A 16,391-nucleotide genomic window follows, 5' to 3' on the forward strand; every position below is an offset into this window, starting at 1 on the left:
GAATGAGACATAATGCAAGGTTGGACTGTTGCTGTTATGGAAATAACAAGGATTTTCTGAATTGTGCTGGCAGCGTTACAGAACAGACTCCTGTCCTGCTGTCACTGACATGCAGATGCTGCGACCATGACTGTCTGCAACAAATCACTGACAGCACTGACTGATGACTGCTCTGAGCTCTCTCTTTCTCCCACTCTTTTGTCTTTTCTATCTGTTTCCCATGCATATGCACACGCTCACGTGAAAGCGGTGAAAGAATTCACATTAATTTACACAGCATGGAGTTTAATGTTATTGCGGCAGTTGCTGTTTTTAATGGCATGTTTAGTGACAGGTAAATCGAAAATCAAACAACGAAAATAAATCTATATAAATGATTGTCAAAAAATCTGTCAAAAACATGTCTGAATCATATATCAACAACAAAAAAGAAGTGTGCTCTCACTTTGTAAAATAACAGGTAAATATTTGCTTGACCAGGGGTCATGAACTGCATTGTTTTATTGTTTTATGATGTTTCGTGGGGTGCACTTGTAATGTTAGTATTATTTTTACATTAAACATTGTCATAATTCAGAAATAAAAGGCCTTTTACCTACCCTGATTCTAGCCCTCTGATTGTATATGAAATAGCTAAATATTACATGGAAGTCTCTCGAAAATGTAGCATATTTTTGTGGCATAAAAGGTTGCAGTGGGGATCATTGTGGCTAAACACAGACATGTTGAGCGCATGAATGCAGTGATCTCGTCATTACAACTCGTTTTCTGCACACCAACAAATGCTTTCATCATAACTAATATAATGTAAATAGATGCAAACACAATGTAAATAAGATTTTTTGCCTATAACGGGAGTTTTGTTTTGTTAAGTTCTTATGTGCACTGTAAGGGTGTGAACCTGCACTGGACTCATGGTTTGGTTCGATTATGATTAGCATCGATTCGGTTCAATTTGATATCATGATTCATCACAATGCATTGACGATGCTCTGCATCATCATGTATATATAATTTTGTCAGTTAGTTATGTATATGAACTGAACCTTTAATTTTACCTGCTCAAGGAAAACACGCTTCTTGAATGTATCAAACAAAACTCTCATTTAGAATAAATACACAAAAGTAAATAGTAAGAGCCACTTCAGGAGGTGGTCTGGGCTGCATTACACTCAAAACTAAAGTCTAAACGCATCTGGTTGTTGAAACCACATTACTCCTCGCAACAATGCTGGAAAAAAATGAACGTGTCAGAGTGTATTATGGGCTATATGACATGTTATAGCCCGATATGACAGCGCCAATGAAGAATGCATAGCCGCAGATGACCAGTGGAGTATCTCTTTAACAAGCCAATGCACAAACTACTGAAAGTAAGTCACAGATGCTCAACACACAATGATTTTCATTAAAAGTAAAGAAACTGAATGACCTTACCATTGCTGATATAATGCATGTCAATGGGGGGGGGGGGGGGGTTCTATGACAGACACTATGAGTAAAAAACACATAGACATTACGAATCCATATTAAACCCTGTGGCTCGTGGCGACACAATGATGTCTTAAAACACAAAACGATCAGTATTCATGGTATTATTTTATACTCATATCAGACGAATCTCATCCAGTATTCCCAATGCCATTACTTCCGCCAAAAAGGGCAAAATAACAGCGCGATCATATGTGTACATAGATGCCTCATTCGACCGATCCGTGCTGGCACTAATGAGGAATATATATATATCTGGCAACAGCATACACGAACACTCGAATGCTCTTCTTCGAATATTTGAAGTGTAATTTGATTGTTTCGTTTGACTCGCGTCCATTAGAAAACACGGAGGTGCGGCTATACTGGGACCGGTCACCTGGGGGCGATCGAGGCGCGGAGGCTTCAGTTTCTGAGAGGGGTGCTGCAGGCTTGGACAAAACCAAAACCAGTGCTTTCAGTTCTTTGTTTTTATTTTTTTAAACTACATTTTAGACTCGTGTTTTCTTGTAAACTATATTGCATGTTTATATAACGTTAGTCACAATGTAGGCTACGCAGTGACTGTGATGTTCTCTGAAATACAAGCATGCAAAAACATCATACTTCTGTTCTCAAAAATATAAAAATATATATTTTTTACAAAATGAATAGAAGTGTGCTTCAGTAATGTATTTGTTTTGTTTGCATACATTTTAAAATCAGACACTATTTAGAGACTAGTTTTTGAGTGAGCATCATATCTTGACCACCCCGCTCTAAATAAAAGAAAACAGATGGAGAAAGTCGGCTTTGCGGACACACTTCTCCACAAACCATCTGCCTCCTACATTATACAGCAAAGAACCAGTCTCTGTGGTCATAGCAACGTCTTATATGTGAGTCCTATATATGAGTCTCTTGTTCTCTCAGAGCGCAGCTGCGAGGCAGAGGGCCTTCAGCAGGGATCCTGGGACAGTGACAGGCCCTCGTTTTAAATCACAATGAGAGCTTATTCACACTTCTGTCACTGAATTAATGAAAGTGGTGTATCCATTTGCTTTTGTGTCTTAATTCTCTCCAGAGTTCAGCAGTCAAAAGGAGTGGAACATTTTTAAAGAAAAGCTGTGAGCGTTATTCATAGAACTTGTGCACTGTATTTACTAGGCTTCTGAAGCCATAGCTTTGTGTAGATATTGACCAACATGTAATTTATTATTTACTGATAATCTTGTGGCAGTGAGTTCTTAACCACTGAAGCCAGATTATTAAATAGAACCTGTGAAAACTGCAAAGTGCATCATAAATCAAAATCTTGACAATAATACAAAAATAATGTAGTAGGAATATCTTTATTATTCGTGTTCATGAAATGGGCGAGTATGATAAATGGCCTGTGGCAGAAACAACTACTACATACAAAACAATATACTCAGATCCACTAAAGGCACTAAAAAGGAAAGTTTTACATTCTAATGTGCGGATTTACTTATGAGGCTAAACTGTGTATGTGATAAATAATGACTTACTGTTATGATTTATAATTTTTTTTTTTTTTTTTTGCATGGTGACATTTTCATGGCAACTTAAAACCCGTTGTCCAATTAAATTTCCCTTACTGTAATACATTTATTTTTTTTAATGTTTTTATAAAATAAAAAAAATATTTATAAATTTATGTGTAAATATTTACATATAATTCTATTTTTGGATTTAACAAACAACCTTTTGAAATATTGTGTTTCTTAAAGTGCCTCTACATGCTTTTTCAGATATTACCTTTTTACTAGTTTCAAAGATCAACGTGCACAACATTTGAAGTTTTTGGCCAAAGAAAGAACCAAATCTGAACTGCCTGAAATGTCGTCAGTAATTTCAGTATCACTTTCTGCACAAACCTACTTTAGTTTATAACAAATTTGCATAATGCCCAACTATGGTCTTCATTGACTGCCAATGAACAACTTTGACCCGCCCTCAAAGTTGAACCTGAGGCCTGGAATACTTTGGTTCGTGTTGTCAACATTTACAGAATATGCTGTTTTGTGCACTGCAAAGGCAAATCCACTTTGCATGCACAAAGGATCAGGATTGATATGATAAAACCAGCGGCATTGTTACTGTTTCTATCATTGTGTTTATAAGTGCTGAGGAAGCCTTCTGAGCCAAAACTCAAATATGGTAATTGACATTTAATTTTCAACACACATCTGTAAGCGATAGACCAATCACAACAGGCCAACAGATGGCCAAATCAGAGCAGAGTAGGCTCTCAGAAAGGAGGAGTTTAGAGAGACCAAATCTTTCTGTTAAAAAAGACTGTTAAAACTGTTAAGACACTCTGAGAAAAGAGACGGTGCTACAATGAAGTGTTTTTTTGTTTTTTTTGTTTTTACCTTGGATGCATGTAAACATATTGTTGTAAATTAGTAATGGAATTGATTCAGTGCTTTAATTCTAGTATTTGACATTTTCTCTCCACGTCAGCAACTTTTTAACCACCCCAATTTCAGTCAGATTTGCTGCAAGGTGCCATCTACTGGTACTCCAATGGATTTTTAGTACATCTTCAAATGATTTTCTCTTTTGATGGAAGGCCTCTAGTACTCATCCCAGTTATGCTTTGCTCATAATAGTCTAGGTATTGGGAACGTCACAGAGATACAGTTTACAACCTGCACCAGAGGATTATGATCTCTGATGTGCTTTATTGATTTATCGCATGTGGTAATGTAGGCTACATATAGGTAAATCATAAAATGAGGATTGAATTATTTAATTCTCATTTTTTAATAAACCTCATATATTGATTTCTGATTTCTCATATATCTGTTATTGAAAACAGACTTTTAAACCTGGCTCATTCCTCTTTCCTGTTTACCATCTACTGTAATCTTCCAAACAAGACAGGATGATTCAGTCATGAAACGCTGGATCTGCATGGTGTGAAAACCTGTGTCAGGGGAATCGGAACACTGTTTCTATTGATCAGAGCGAGCAGCTGAAATATTATCTCAGTTACCTTGAAGTGCACCACTTAGACTGGGCAGGTGATGTGAGCGATGAGGTGATGTTGAAATGTGGGCTCTCTTCACCAGGAGGTTTTTTGTTTTTTGTTTAAATTCAAATGACATTAATCTTGCATTAACAAACACATCACATTTTGTACCATCCAACCATAACATTGAGGCATACCTTGCCGGTGTCTTTTTTTTTGTTGAGTGCTGACATCTCAGTAAAATCTAAACAAGATCAAGTCAGTCATATCATAATGTTGCTGGTTGTCAGATCATATTATTGGTTTAATTTGCTGTCATTTAGCATAGTATATATTTGAGAAATTCACTTAATTGTTTAGGTGCAAAATTGTTCTTGACTCTTTCCTAATGGCACATATCCATCAATGTGCTAATTGCTTGATCATTTGTCACAATTCAGTATGTTCTTTTGCAATGTTAATATGTGTAAAGATTTCTAGTTTTTCAGTTGCCGAAACTTCAAGTTGAGAGTTCCCAAGTATGCTTTTCTCTGAATTGTGCAGCACACAGAGTCATTTTCTACTATGTTTACACAAATTAAAGGACAACTCTGGTGAAAATGAGGTTCCCGGATGCCGAAACACTACTGACTTTGTGATTGGTAGATAGGTGGAGGGCGGAGCATCAGGCCAAAACACAACATGTCAACATCGACATCAGTTGAGGGCTGCAACAACAACTTTTAAATGACAATATCCTGGCCGGACAACTTTTGTCAGTAATATAAGTATTTTAAATTAACATGATTTCTTAATGTCTAGTGACATATCAGGGCCATTTTATGATTCATTTAAATATATTTATGGGGAGGAATGTGTTCGTGGCTCGACTGGTCAAGACTTTGTTTGCCTGTCCGTATCTTCTTATTAAACTGTTTGTACACTTACAAAGTTCTCAATCCTTCGGTTTGCATGTTGGGACCCTCATTATGCTACCGTGTTAGTGTGAGGCTATTTTGAACCTTGTTAGTGGTATTAACTAGCGATTTAATTTGACTTATTCTATGCCCCATTATACTAGCGTTATAAGCTAATCTGTTTTTAGAGATAAAACTCTTTACATTTAATTTTCCTGAAAACACATCCCAGAAAATGATCTACTCAGTAACCATGTGTTAATTATCCTTAGTTGTCCTTTAATTTGTGTAAACATAGTAGCAAAAGACTGTGGAATCGTGTTTCCAATTGTTTTAATTGTCTTTACTGTTACTTCTAATCTATTTAACGCATCCTTTTAACTTAAAAAAATTACTGGCCCCACAATTTTGAATGGTAGTGCATACTGCAAAAAACAGTGATATGGTAACACTTGGTAATATGCTGTAACATACCCATTATTTCTGTAGACATTTATTTAAACTGAACACTCCCCATACCTCAGTCTCTGTTATTTTTTTTCCTCCAGGCATTCGGTCAGGCCTACACCAACCAGCGTAAAGTAGCCGAGGATGGTGAGACAAACGAAGAAACGTTGCTGCAGGAGTCTGCCTCTAAAGAGGCCTATTACATGGGACGTCTGGTGGACCTTCAAAGCCAGCTCAAACTGAGCGGCTCTGTGGCCTCCAATGCCCAAGCGGAGACCGAACGTCTCAGCACCCTGTTGCAAGAACTAAGAGAGGTGAGTTGTGTATTTTCTTGTACTGGTGTAACCGCCGTCAGCACACAATTCACAATACACCCTTTCTGAAAGTAAGTGATTTTATTCAACTTATAACATCTTAGACCAAAGGGTTGTTTTGAGGGCAGTGAGTCTGTGTGTGTGGTGTGTGTCAGCAGTCAATGGTGTCGGGGTCAGAGACTGTCGCCATAGTGCATTGTAGGGGGCAAATCCATGGCTAAGCTGGGGCATAAGAGAAATACCCTGAGGTCGGCACAAAGACACACTGTACACACGTGCGGTCACTGTGGCCCTGAGACAGAGAATTTCACTACGTTTTTCACGCTGGGGTCACATACCTTAAATTTAGTATAGCTTAATTACTACAGTACACACAGGTACTCTGACAGCCTAGATGAGCATTTTATAGCTCTAATAATCAATGGAATGTCATTCTAATTTCATTTTACATACAGTTGTATGTTTTTAGAATGTTTAAAAATATATATTTATTATTTATTATATGTATTTATATATTTATTATTTGTGTAAATTTCCCTAAACATCCATTAAATGAGCAATTTATCTATTAAGCAAAATGCATGGGATATTAAAACTATGGTATCACTATGAAATCAAAACTGACCATTTGTGTTTTTTATGATATTGCAGTATTTATTATAAATGATTTATCAGTGCATATGATAATAGAATATAATACATATGATAATCACAATACAATATATGTTGTATTGTGATTGTGTATTGCCCCTATATATATATATATATATATATATATATATATATATATATATATATATATATATATATATATATATATATATATATATATATATATATATATATATATATATATATATATAAAAGGGATGGCACTATTCTCAAGTTAATATTGAACCATTCGGTACGGCTGGTATATATATATTATATATATATATATATATACATATATATATATATATATATATATATATATATATATATATATATATATATATATATATATATATATATATATAATATATATATATAATATATATATACATTTTTTATTTTATTTTTAAACAACTTCCCCTCGCATTTGCAACGACATCTCTTCTCTGATGACTTGTTTACTGGTGTAAGGGCGGGACAACCTGTCCATCGCATGAAATCACAGCAATAGCAAACCACAACCATCCAATCATGGAAATAAACTAAATTCGTCTCCGAAATGCCCCAAACAAACACACTTGCACAACTCTGTTGCTGCTTCGGAAAAAACACTTGATGCTGAATTCTTTGGGAACCTGAACAAGGTTATCTTTCCCTCACAACCAAAAACACTTATTTTGTGACATTTTGTGGTCTTAAAACAAAAGCGCTGTCGATGTGATCTTGCGCTCACTCTTGTTGAAGTGAGCACACACTGATCTGGAGGAAGTGCCCATACAAGGAATTCCGCTCTTTATGATGTAATATAGGGCCATACTCGGAAGAAAAAAAACACTTTCCAAAACGAATACGAATCCAGTCATTTTAGTATATGGACAAAATCAAGTCCCGCCCTTCAATTTCTCTTGTTAGAGAAGCCATTTCACTTTAGCCTGACTAGCCAGACCCGCATCAAGATGTTTGGTCTGGAAACTCACCATTGACAGGACTCAATCTGAGGGGCGGGATAAACGGTTGTCTTTCAAACTCCCTCTGCAAGGCGTGCACACAATTGCATAGCGCTTCAACCAACCAGAGCAACGAAGGTGAAGCAGAGCTAGTTGACAGATTAAACAGCAAAACTCTGAACACATCTTCCCTTTTTAAGAATGACTTCAGTGCCGTTCTTTGTTCTTTTCTCAGAGAAAAGCTTAACTCCAAGTCTTCCAGAGTCGCGGTCAAAGCTGATTCGAAAGACCGCCGTTCGCCAGTTTCTGTGTTTACTAGAAGCACTATATATATATATATATATATATATATATATATATATATATATATATATATATAGTACTTTAAAAATTAAATGTTAAAAAAAATCATATTCTAATTTAATGTACAGGAGCAATAAAAGAGCAATTTTTGACTAAACTGTGGCACCAGTTGTTTGAGTTTGGGGCGGATCCTTCTGTTTGTAGGGCAGAAGGGAGGTTTGCAAGTCATTATCTCTGAAATACCATTTGAGGGCACTGGTTTAATTTGAGCCTTTATGTACTTCATAATGTGTGTGAAGCATTTCAGCCTTATAACCAGCTTTACTGTAGCAGTTTCTGGCACAGCACATACTAGGTTTGCTGCACTACTCCTGACCCCTGAGTGTGTGAAGCCCATGATTACCACTGCTACAATAGAGCTGTAGTAGGATATAATTGTTCAGTAATCCCCTGGAGTTCATGCCCTGCTCATTTGAACTGGCTCGGCATTGCTTAAAATATGCAATGAGACATCACATCCTCTGGGTGAGCTGTGATATCGTGTACAGTAATCAATATCCCAGCTCATGGGAAGGTCATCTGCCAGGGTGTGCAATATATCTCACACTATAACAAAGTTTAAACCTCTTATTCCAGTTATTAGTGGCACATTTATTGGAGTCAGCTTCAGATAAATTAGTTGCTGCTTAAGTGAATGTCTAGGAAAAAAATGTCATAGACACTACAGTATAGTATGTAAAATGTATATATGTGTGTATATGTTATGGACATAGGCCAGTAGGATTTGTGCATCTAATCTTCACTCCCCAATGCCTCAAGAGGCTTGCTAGCAAGTGATGCTAGTAGCTGCGGTCTTTTGCATGTAAGTGCCTGTCTCCCATGCTGGAGACCACTCGGAGCGGATCGAATCAGAACAGTTACATTTGGTGTCGTGAACCGGATGGGAGTGAGCTTTAGGCTGGGGACTTTAGAGTGTAAGAGATATGTAAAGAAAGTGCTGACTTGAGGGTTTCCTCTGATGGAAAGCACTTTGTTACCCAGAATTCCTGTCTGCACAAGTAGCAGAATCATTATAGAGTGATGACCTTATGGATCTTTATGTATAGCTTACAAAAATCATAATGGCATATTCCCACATACCACCACTATAATGGCAATAATGAGGCTCTAAATATAGGTTTCATTTCTGCTAATTTTTTGTTTTAATAAATTAAACAGCTACCCTCTTTCCAGAGAATGTCATAAAGTCCTTGGTTAACATTGCATATTTCAAAATTATCACAGATTGAACTGGTTTGCATCGTATCTCTCATAACATTCCCAATTTGTCTACCTGGGTTCTAATAAATCTCAGACTGTGCCATTACTGGGTGTCCCTCAGGGGTCGCTGTTGGGTCCTACTCTGTTTAGTATTTATATATTGTCTCTTAGGCAGATTATCCAGAAGTTTGGCCTGGGCTGTCATTGCTATGCTAACGAAAGCCAGATTTATATTAGCCTGATTTCCCTTCTGCCTTTTCAACTTTCTGCTTGTTTGCTGGAAACTTATTCTAAAACTAAAATTTATGTTAATCAACACTACAACCAATATTAATAAATCTTATAACTTTAAACTTACCATGGACAATAGCCTAATCTCTCCTTGTGTCCATGTGCAGAATTTTTGAGTGTAAACACTTTTTTTTAATGTCCAGAATATCGCCCTTTTCTCTCTCTCTTTTTTGCATTGAGAGTGAGAAAGGCATATTAAAAATAATAACAATACTAATAGTAAACATTGTTATTAGAACCAGATGTTTAGTTTTAAATGAACTGAGATAAATGGTTGCTAAAACCTGGCTCATTTGTGTATGAAAAAGAATTGCCTCCCTTGCCTCCTCGGAGAAGACAAACCCCTCAAACTATGCTGTCCAGAACATCAAAAAAATGTTTTACCTCTTTAATAAGCTTATTTTGTCAGTCATCTTTTCTTCTGAAATGGGGTCATGCTTAACCAAATGACTCTGTATTGTCCTTTTCTCTCTTTCAGAATAATGAGATGTTAGAGCTACAGAGGAGCAGGATGAGAGAGGAAATAAGAGAGTATAAGTTCAGAGAGACCAGACTGCTGCAGGACTACACTGAACTGGAGGAAGAGAACATCACTCTACAGAAACTAGTGTCAACACTTAAGCAGAATCAGGTATACTGTTCAAACACACACACACACACACACACACACACACACACACACACACACACACACTATTCTACTTATCGGGTATATAGATTGTCTTCACACTTATGTTAGTGAGGTTTCTCGTGCTTAGTCCCCTATTTTCCACCCTCAAAATTAAGCAGGCTGTTTTTCCTCCAAGCGTAACATTCAAGCTACTATATCCAAGTAGAACATGTTCCTGGATCACCATCTTAGTTTAACTTGATCCTGGAAAACTTTGTATTAACTAATCAGATTTGACAGCTAGGTTTAAGGTGGGGGTTCAGAGGTTACAACAACATTTTCATAATGATTTCCTCTGATTTTAGGAGTAGGTAAGAGTTAGGAGGGACTATGATTGAATGGGAGGATTTGATGAGAAAGCATTTTCACCCAAGAACATGTTCTACTTTGAGCAAATTAATTACATTGTGTGTACCTTTTAAGAAAGCCAAATGACCTCAGTAGTTATTGGATAACATATTTTTAGTAACCCACCAAATTGCAGAATAATAGTAATACTAATAATAATTAATTAATTAAAATTATAGTATACAATATAGTGTAATATACAAAATATGTACTTTAGTCACATCAGCTAAATGTATATATATACTTATTCTATTCTTATATATTTTATTCAGTGCTATATTAGGTACTGAGGTTGTGATTTAGTAAATTGAAAATAAAAATAAATTAAATATATAATAATAATAATAATTGTCAAACCTTTTTAAATGTACAGGTGGAATTTGAAGGTCTAAAGCATGAAATCAAAGTACTTGAGGAAGAGACAGTGCTCCTCAACAGCCAGCTGGAAGATGCTTTGCGTTTAAAAGATATTTCTGAAGGCCAGTTGGAGGAGGCATTGGATGCTCTGAAGAGTGAAAGAGAGCAAAAGAACAATCTCAGAAAGGAGCTGGCCCATCAGCTCAGCCTGACGGACAGCGTGTATGGAGCCAGCACCCACCTGGCCATCTCTGCCGTGGAGGGTTTGAAGTTCGCAGAGGAGGCGGCGACCAACGGCACATCTGCATCCGAGTCTAGCCCCAACAATGAGGACAGTAACCGGTGTAATGAGTGCAATGGGCATGGACCAAAGTTGAACGGAGAATATCACCGACCGGGTGGAAGGAAGGGAGAGGTGTTGCACCCCGTCTCTGATCTCTTCAGCGAACTCAACCTGTCTGAGATACAGAAACTCAAGCAACAGCTTCTACAGGTTAGTCACATGACACTTAAGGCATAAAATATGCAAGGATTTTGACACAACCAGATTATGAAATGAAACTGGAGACTTGCGTCAGCACAAACCCTCTTTTAGATAACTACTGTTAGGATTTACTTAAGACACGCAGTGAAAAACTAGTGCTGAAAAGGCGTGAATGGTGTTTTTGCGGCGGATCTTATTGCAAATGAATTTGTAAGAGTTTCCTTTTCAGACGCAAAATTTATTGGGTGAGAGTATTTAAATGAATCATGAAAAGGTGATTTACTAAGGTTTGCACGAGTCAATTTACTGCTATTTGCGTCATTATTTAATTATTTTTAAGCATGGTTCATGCTCATGTAGGAATATCTGTAAAATAAAAATACCCCCCCCCCCCCCAATGTATGGCTTATAATTTACATTATATATCATTTAAATATCATGTTGATATGCCCTCTAACAGTTTTCCGTTCATTTTTTCTTTTTATCTGTCAGAATGACTATTTAATTCATTCAGGCCTTTTTAGTAAAAATGTTTGGTAAATCAATAAGGGGGGCTTTGGGGGAAAAATAGCTGTTATCCATTGCATTAAATGGGTTTTAAATACTGAGTCTACTGACTTATGTGAAGAACTTTTCATTACATTTTGGTGGCATCTTATGGCTTGTTTACACCGAGCGGTACAGTACAGAACAATACAATTCAGGATGGTAAACCCTAATATGGCTTGCATTTCCACCACCAACAGTACCTTTACTTAATAGGCGTGGTGTAGTGATTGACAACATTCTCACGTGAAGAAAAAAGCGACACAATAAACAACAATGGAGAACATACAGCAGATTTTGTTCTTGCTTCTCGGCATGTGGCTGTTTGCCACAAGAAGAAGACAAGCTTTGTTCTAGTCACACACAAAAAACGCAAAGCAAACGAAAAAGCACACGCAAGTGACGATTCTAAATCAATGTTCTGCAGTGAGTCCAGCTCCACCCTTTAGGTACCGGACTACTGTGCTAGGTACCCCAACAGAAGGGTCCCATGGTTTGCCATTTTGGTACTCTACCCCTAACTCAAACCTTCTAACGAAATCTAACCCTAACTTCTAACAATCGAAATGGAAATGGAAATGATTGTGTACCGTGCTGAACTGTACTGTACCGTACAACTTGATGGAAATGAGCCAAAATGCTACTTTAGAAATAAACACAAATACCTTAAACTTTACATGCAAGTTATTGTTTCAATGGACAGTTTTAATGGACATCTAAGTGGTGCCTTCCATATTTGCACATTTTCATGCCTTTGACACTTCTACGTAGACATTTTTGTACTGACTGAAAAAATACCTTAGCTGGTATTAAACAGTTTAAGTGTAAATATGATTGAAGGAAAATTGAATGCAGTAAATGCAATGGTCTATTTTGTGCTTCGGGAGGCTACTGTCAGGTTGATTACCATTATGAGCGAATGCTTTGTGGCTGTCCCTGTAAAAGCAGGACACAGTAATGTATTTGTGTGTGTGTGTGTGTGTGTGTGTGTGTGTGTGTGTGTGTGTGTGTGTGTGTGTGTGTGTGTGTGTGTGTGTGTGTGTGTGTGTGTGTGTGTGTGTGTGTGTGCGTGCGTGCGTGCGTGCGTGCGTGCGTGCGTGCGTGCGTGCGTGCGTGCGTGCGTGCGTGCGTGTGTGTGTGTGTGAGCGCGCGCCACGGGCATATTCAGCATAAGAGACAGCATGGGACAAGAATAGAAAATCTGCCAGGCTGGACACAGAAACATAGAGAGCATCATCTGCTTAAAGGATGAAATGCACTGGGATGTCAAAAAAATGTAGCTTATAATATAATAAAAACATATATAATATATATAACAATTTATTAAAATATTGATTTAGAATTTTAAGATAAAATACATAATCTATATGTGATGATCTATTGAAACAAAAAACTATGGGCATTTGGTCATTTAAGAAGAAAAAAAAAACAATGTTACCACACATAAATTCATCCACATAGTCTAAACAGATCGATTTAATAAAGTATTATATAACATGTTTGCATCTAAGAGTCTCCTCTGGGGAATGTTTTCTTTAGCTATGTGGTATTGCTATCAAATACATAGCCAGAAGCCTGTTATTGCCGCCTCCTGTTGCACAAAGAAGTTGCTACAGTATTAGTATTTAGATAAGCATTTTATACATTTATATGACTGCTTGGTTATAATGAATTGTTTCCTCACCCCTTTAAGCAATTGTAATTGCCTGGCATTTATCCAAACAAAAAGTGTTTCCTCATCCACCCCTATATTGTTGTTCTTGGATCCTCTCCAGTAAGGAATCGATTGGGTTTCGCTATCTCAGCCTCATGCACTAGATGGCTGACGCTTCTGATACAATGAGTGATGAAAAAGCAATTAAGCAGCACTTGAGCTCATTGACAGGAATCACATGTCTGCATTTATGCTAAATTTGTGACAAGCAAGCTAACACACCTAACTATCACAACTGTTTGTAGAGTGGAATTTGTATAATCCCACAGATAAAGTGATTTTTTTTTTTTTGTAGATAAGGCCTTTACTAGAGAAAGTGAATTAAAATCAAATTAGATGAAAAGCTCTTTTTAAAGGTATCATGTTATTCAATGAGTGCTCTTTTGTTTTGTGATTTGGGACTAGCTGTTCTTGAGAAAATATCCTTGTTGCTGACTTTCCTTAAGAAGACCAAATAAGAGGACCGTTGTACTCGCATTTCAGTTACATAAACACATTTTGGTATGCTTTGAAATGTTGCCTTGTGAAAGCAAACCGAACCAAGAAAATGCAGCATTGTAACTAATTAAGTCCCTGTTTTGTCTATATAACAGTCTATAGGCTAGAAAATCTATAGATTTATTTGAAACATCTTTTGTAACATTATAAATGGCTTTCAATTACTGTAACTTTTGTTCGATTTACTGCATCCTTACTGAATAAAAGTTTTTAATACATTTTAAAAAAGTATCCTACTGACCCCAACATTTTGAATGGTAGTGTAAATGAATGGCTATGCTAATAATAGCATTTTAGACCTTGGTATTTGCTAACTAGTTGTGTGTCTTCTTATCTACTAGGTTGAGCGAGAGAAGGCAATTCTGCTTAACAACCTGCAGGAATCTCAAACTCAACTGCAGCACACGCAGGGCGCTTTAACTGAACAACACAGTCGTGTTCACCGTCTTACAGAGCGTGTCAATGCTATGAAGCGTCTCCACGGCGACAAGGAGTTTGACACGGAGGAGTCTGAGAAGGCCGATGGGCCCATAAACGGTTGCTGTGAGTACGAGACGGACGTCAATGGAATAGAGCTTCTGGAGTGCAAATACAGAGTTGCCGTGACTGAGGTAATTGATTTGAAGGCGGAGCTTAAGGTGTTGAAGGAAAAATATAACCAGTCTGTGGAGAGCCGATCAGAAGAAAGCAACCACGGCGAAGGGAAGATCCAGGCTCTCGAAGAGCAGGTGAAACGGTTGGAGAAAGCCTGCCATGAGGGCCGCGAGCGGGTTAGCAGTCTGGAAGCAGAGCTCCGGTGTGCTTCGGGTATGGCTAGCGAAAGTAACGGTATGCTGAACGCAGCTCAGGACGAGCTGGTTACATTTAGTGAGGAACTTGCTCAGCTCTACCACCACGTCTGCTTGTGCAACAACGAGACACCGAACCGCGTCATGCTGGACTACTATCGCCAGAGCCGAGTTACGCGTAGCGGCAGTCTCAAAGGCCCCGAGGACCCAAGAGCCCTGCTTTCTCCACGTTTAGCTCGCCGTCTCGCGGCTGCTAACTCCTCAGAAATGTCCAAGAGTCCTCAAGACTCTCCATCAAAGGAACCCCTTGGAGAAGGAAATAAAGGGGAAGCAGGAAGTCCCAACAGAACCCCCTTTGGTTCACCAATCAATGGTTCATCTCATTCGCCCTCCCTAGTACCAGAGACAGGTGATCTTCGCAGGGAGCCCATGAACATCTATAACCTCAACGCCATCATCCGTGACCAGATCAAACACCTGCAGAAAGCTGTGGACCGCTCGCTCCAGTTATCCAGGCAGAGGGCTGCGGCACGAGAGTTGGCACCCATCCTCGATAAGGACAAGGAGGCTTGCATGGAGGAGATCCTGAAACTCAAATCCCTATTGAGCACCAAAAGAGAGCAGATCGCCACCTTGCGTCTTGTCCTGAAAGCCAACAAACAGGTACTGTAGAAGGCCAAGTGTATATATCTTTGCTACTCATTCCAATATCTTCTGTTGTGTTTGGTCTCAAGTAAAAGCATGTACACCACTTCTATTTAGACGGCAGAGGTGGCCCTGGCGAACCTGAAGAGCAAATATGAAAATGAAAAATGCATGGTGACGGAGACAATGATGAAGCTTAGAAATGAACTGAAGGCCCTCAAAGAAGACGCAGCCACCTTTTCTTCACTGAGGGCAATGTTTGCCACAAGGTACATTTTCACCCAATATATGCACCTTATATTATTGAGGACATGCAAATTGTACTGATTTCCTTTTTATATTCACATTTCTGACCCTATCATTCTAATCTTTCTAAAAATGTGGCAACCTATCTTACTACTGACAAAAAAAACAGAATGTGCATTTTAGCTATACAATGTCATATAAACAACATGTAAGCTATATGTATTTGAGTCTAAAAAGAAAACGGTTCATATCATTTTTCACGAAGTTGACTACACTGGTTGTGCTGTATGTTTTGACTCACTGACTAAACAAATTAGCCATTCTTTTTTTTCCATCCATTTTCTTTTTTTTTCTAAAATTTTTCCATTTTAGCCATCCCATGATTTACTCACATCCTAGATGTATATGACTAACTTCTTTCAGACAAACACAATCTAAGTTATATTAAAAAATATAATTGCTCTTCCAAACTTTATAATGGTTGTGAATGGCAGACCTGATTTTTTGATCGATGG

At 37.8% G+C, this 16,391-nt stretch overlaps 1 protein-coding gene across 3 annotated transcripts in view; it reads left to right on the top strand.

The window, feature by feature from the left end:
- The window catches only part of bicd1a (bicaudal D homolog 1a), a 53,996-nt gene that overhangs the window by 23,066 nt on the left and 14,539 nt on the right, over nt 1-16,391 (top strand). For all 3 annotated transcript variants that reach the window (XM_067420209.1, XM_067420210.1, XM_067420211.1), the window contains exons 2-6: nt 5,913-6,125; nt 10,059-10,211; nt 10,972-11,448; nt 14,539-15,648; nt 15,748-15,899. In XM_067420209.1, the coding sequence (XP_067276310.1) occupies nt 5,913-6,125; nt 10,059-10,211; nt 10,972-11,448; nt 14,539-15,648; nt 15,748-15,899 (2,105 nt within the window). The remainder of the gene's footprint in view (nt 1-5,912; nt 6,126-10,058; nt 10,212-10,971; nt 11,449-14,538; nt 15,649-15,747; nt 15,900-16,391) is intronic.

This window comes from Pseudorasbora parva, chromosome 16 (genome assembly GCF_024679245.1).
Source record: "Pseudorasbora parva isolate DD20220531a chromosome 16, ASM2467924v1, whole genome shotgun sequence".
Lineage (NCBI taxonomy): Eukaryota > Metazoa > Chordata > Actinopteri > Cypriniformes > Gobionidae > Pseudorasbora > Pseudorasbora parva.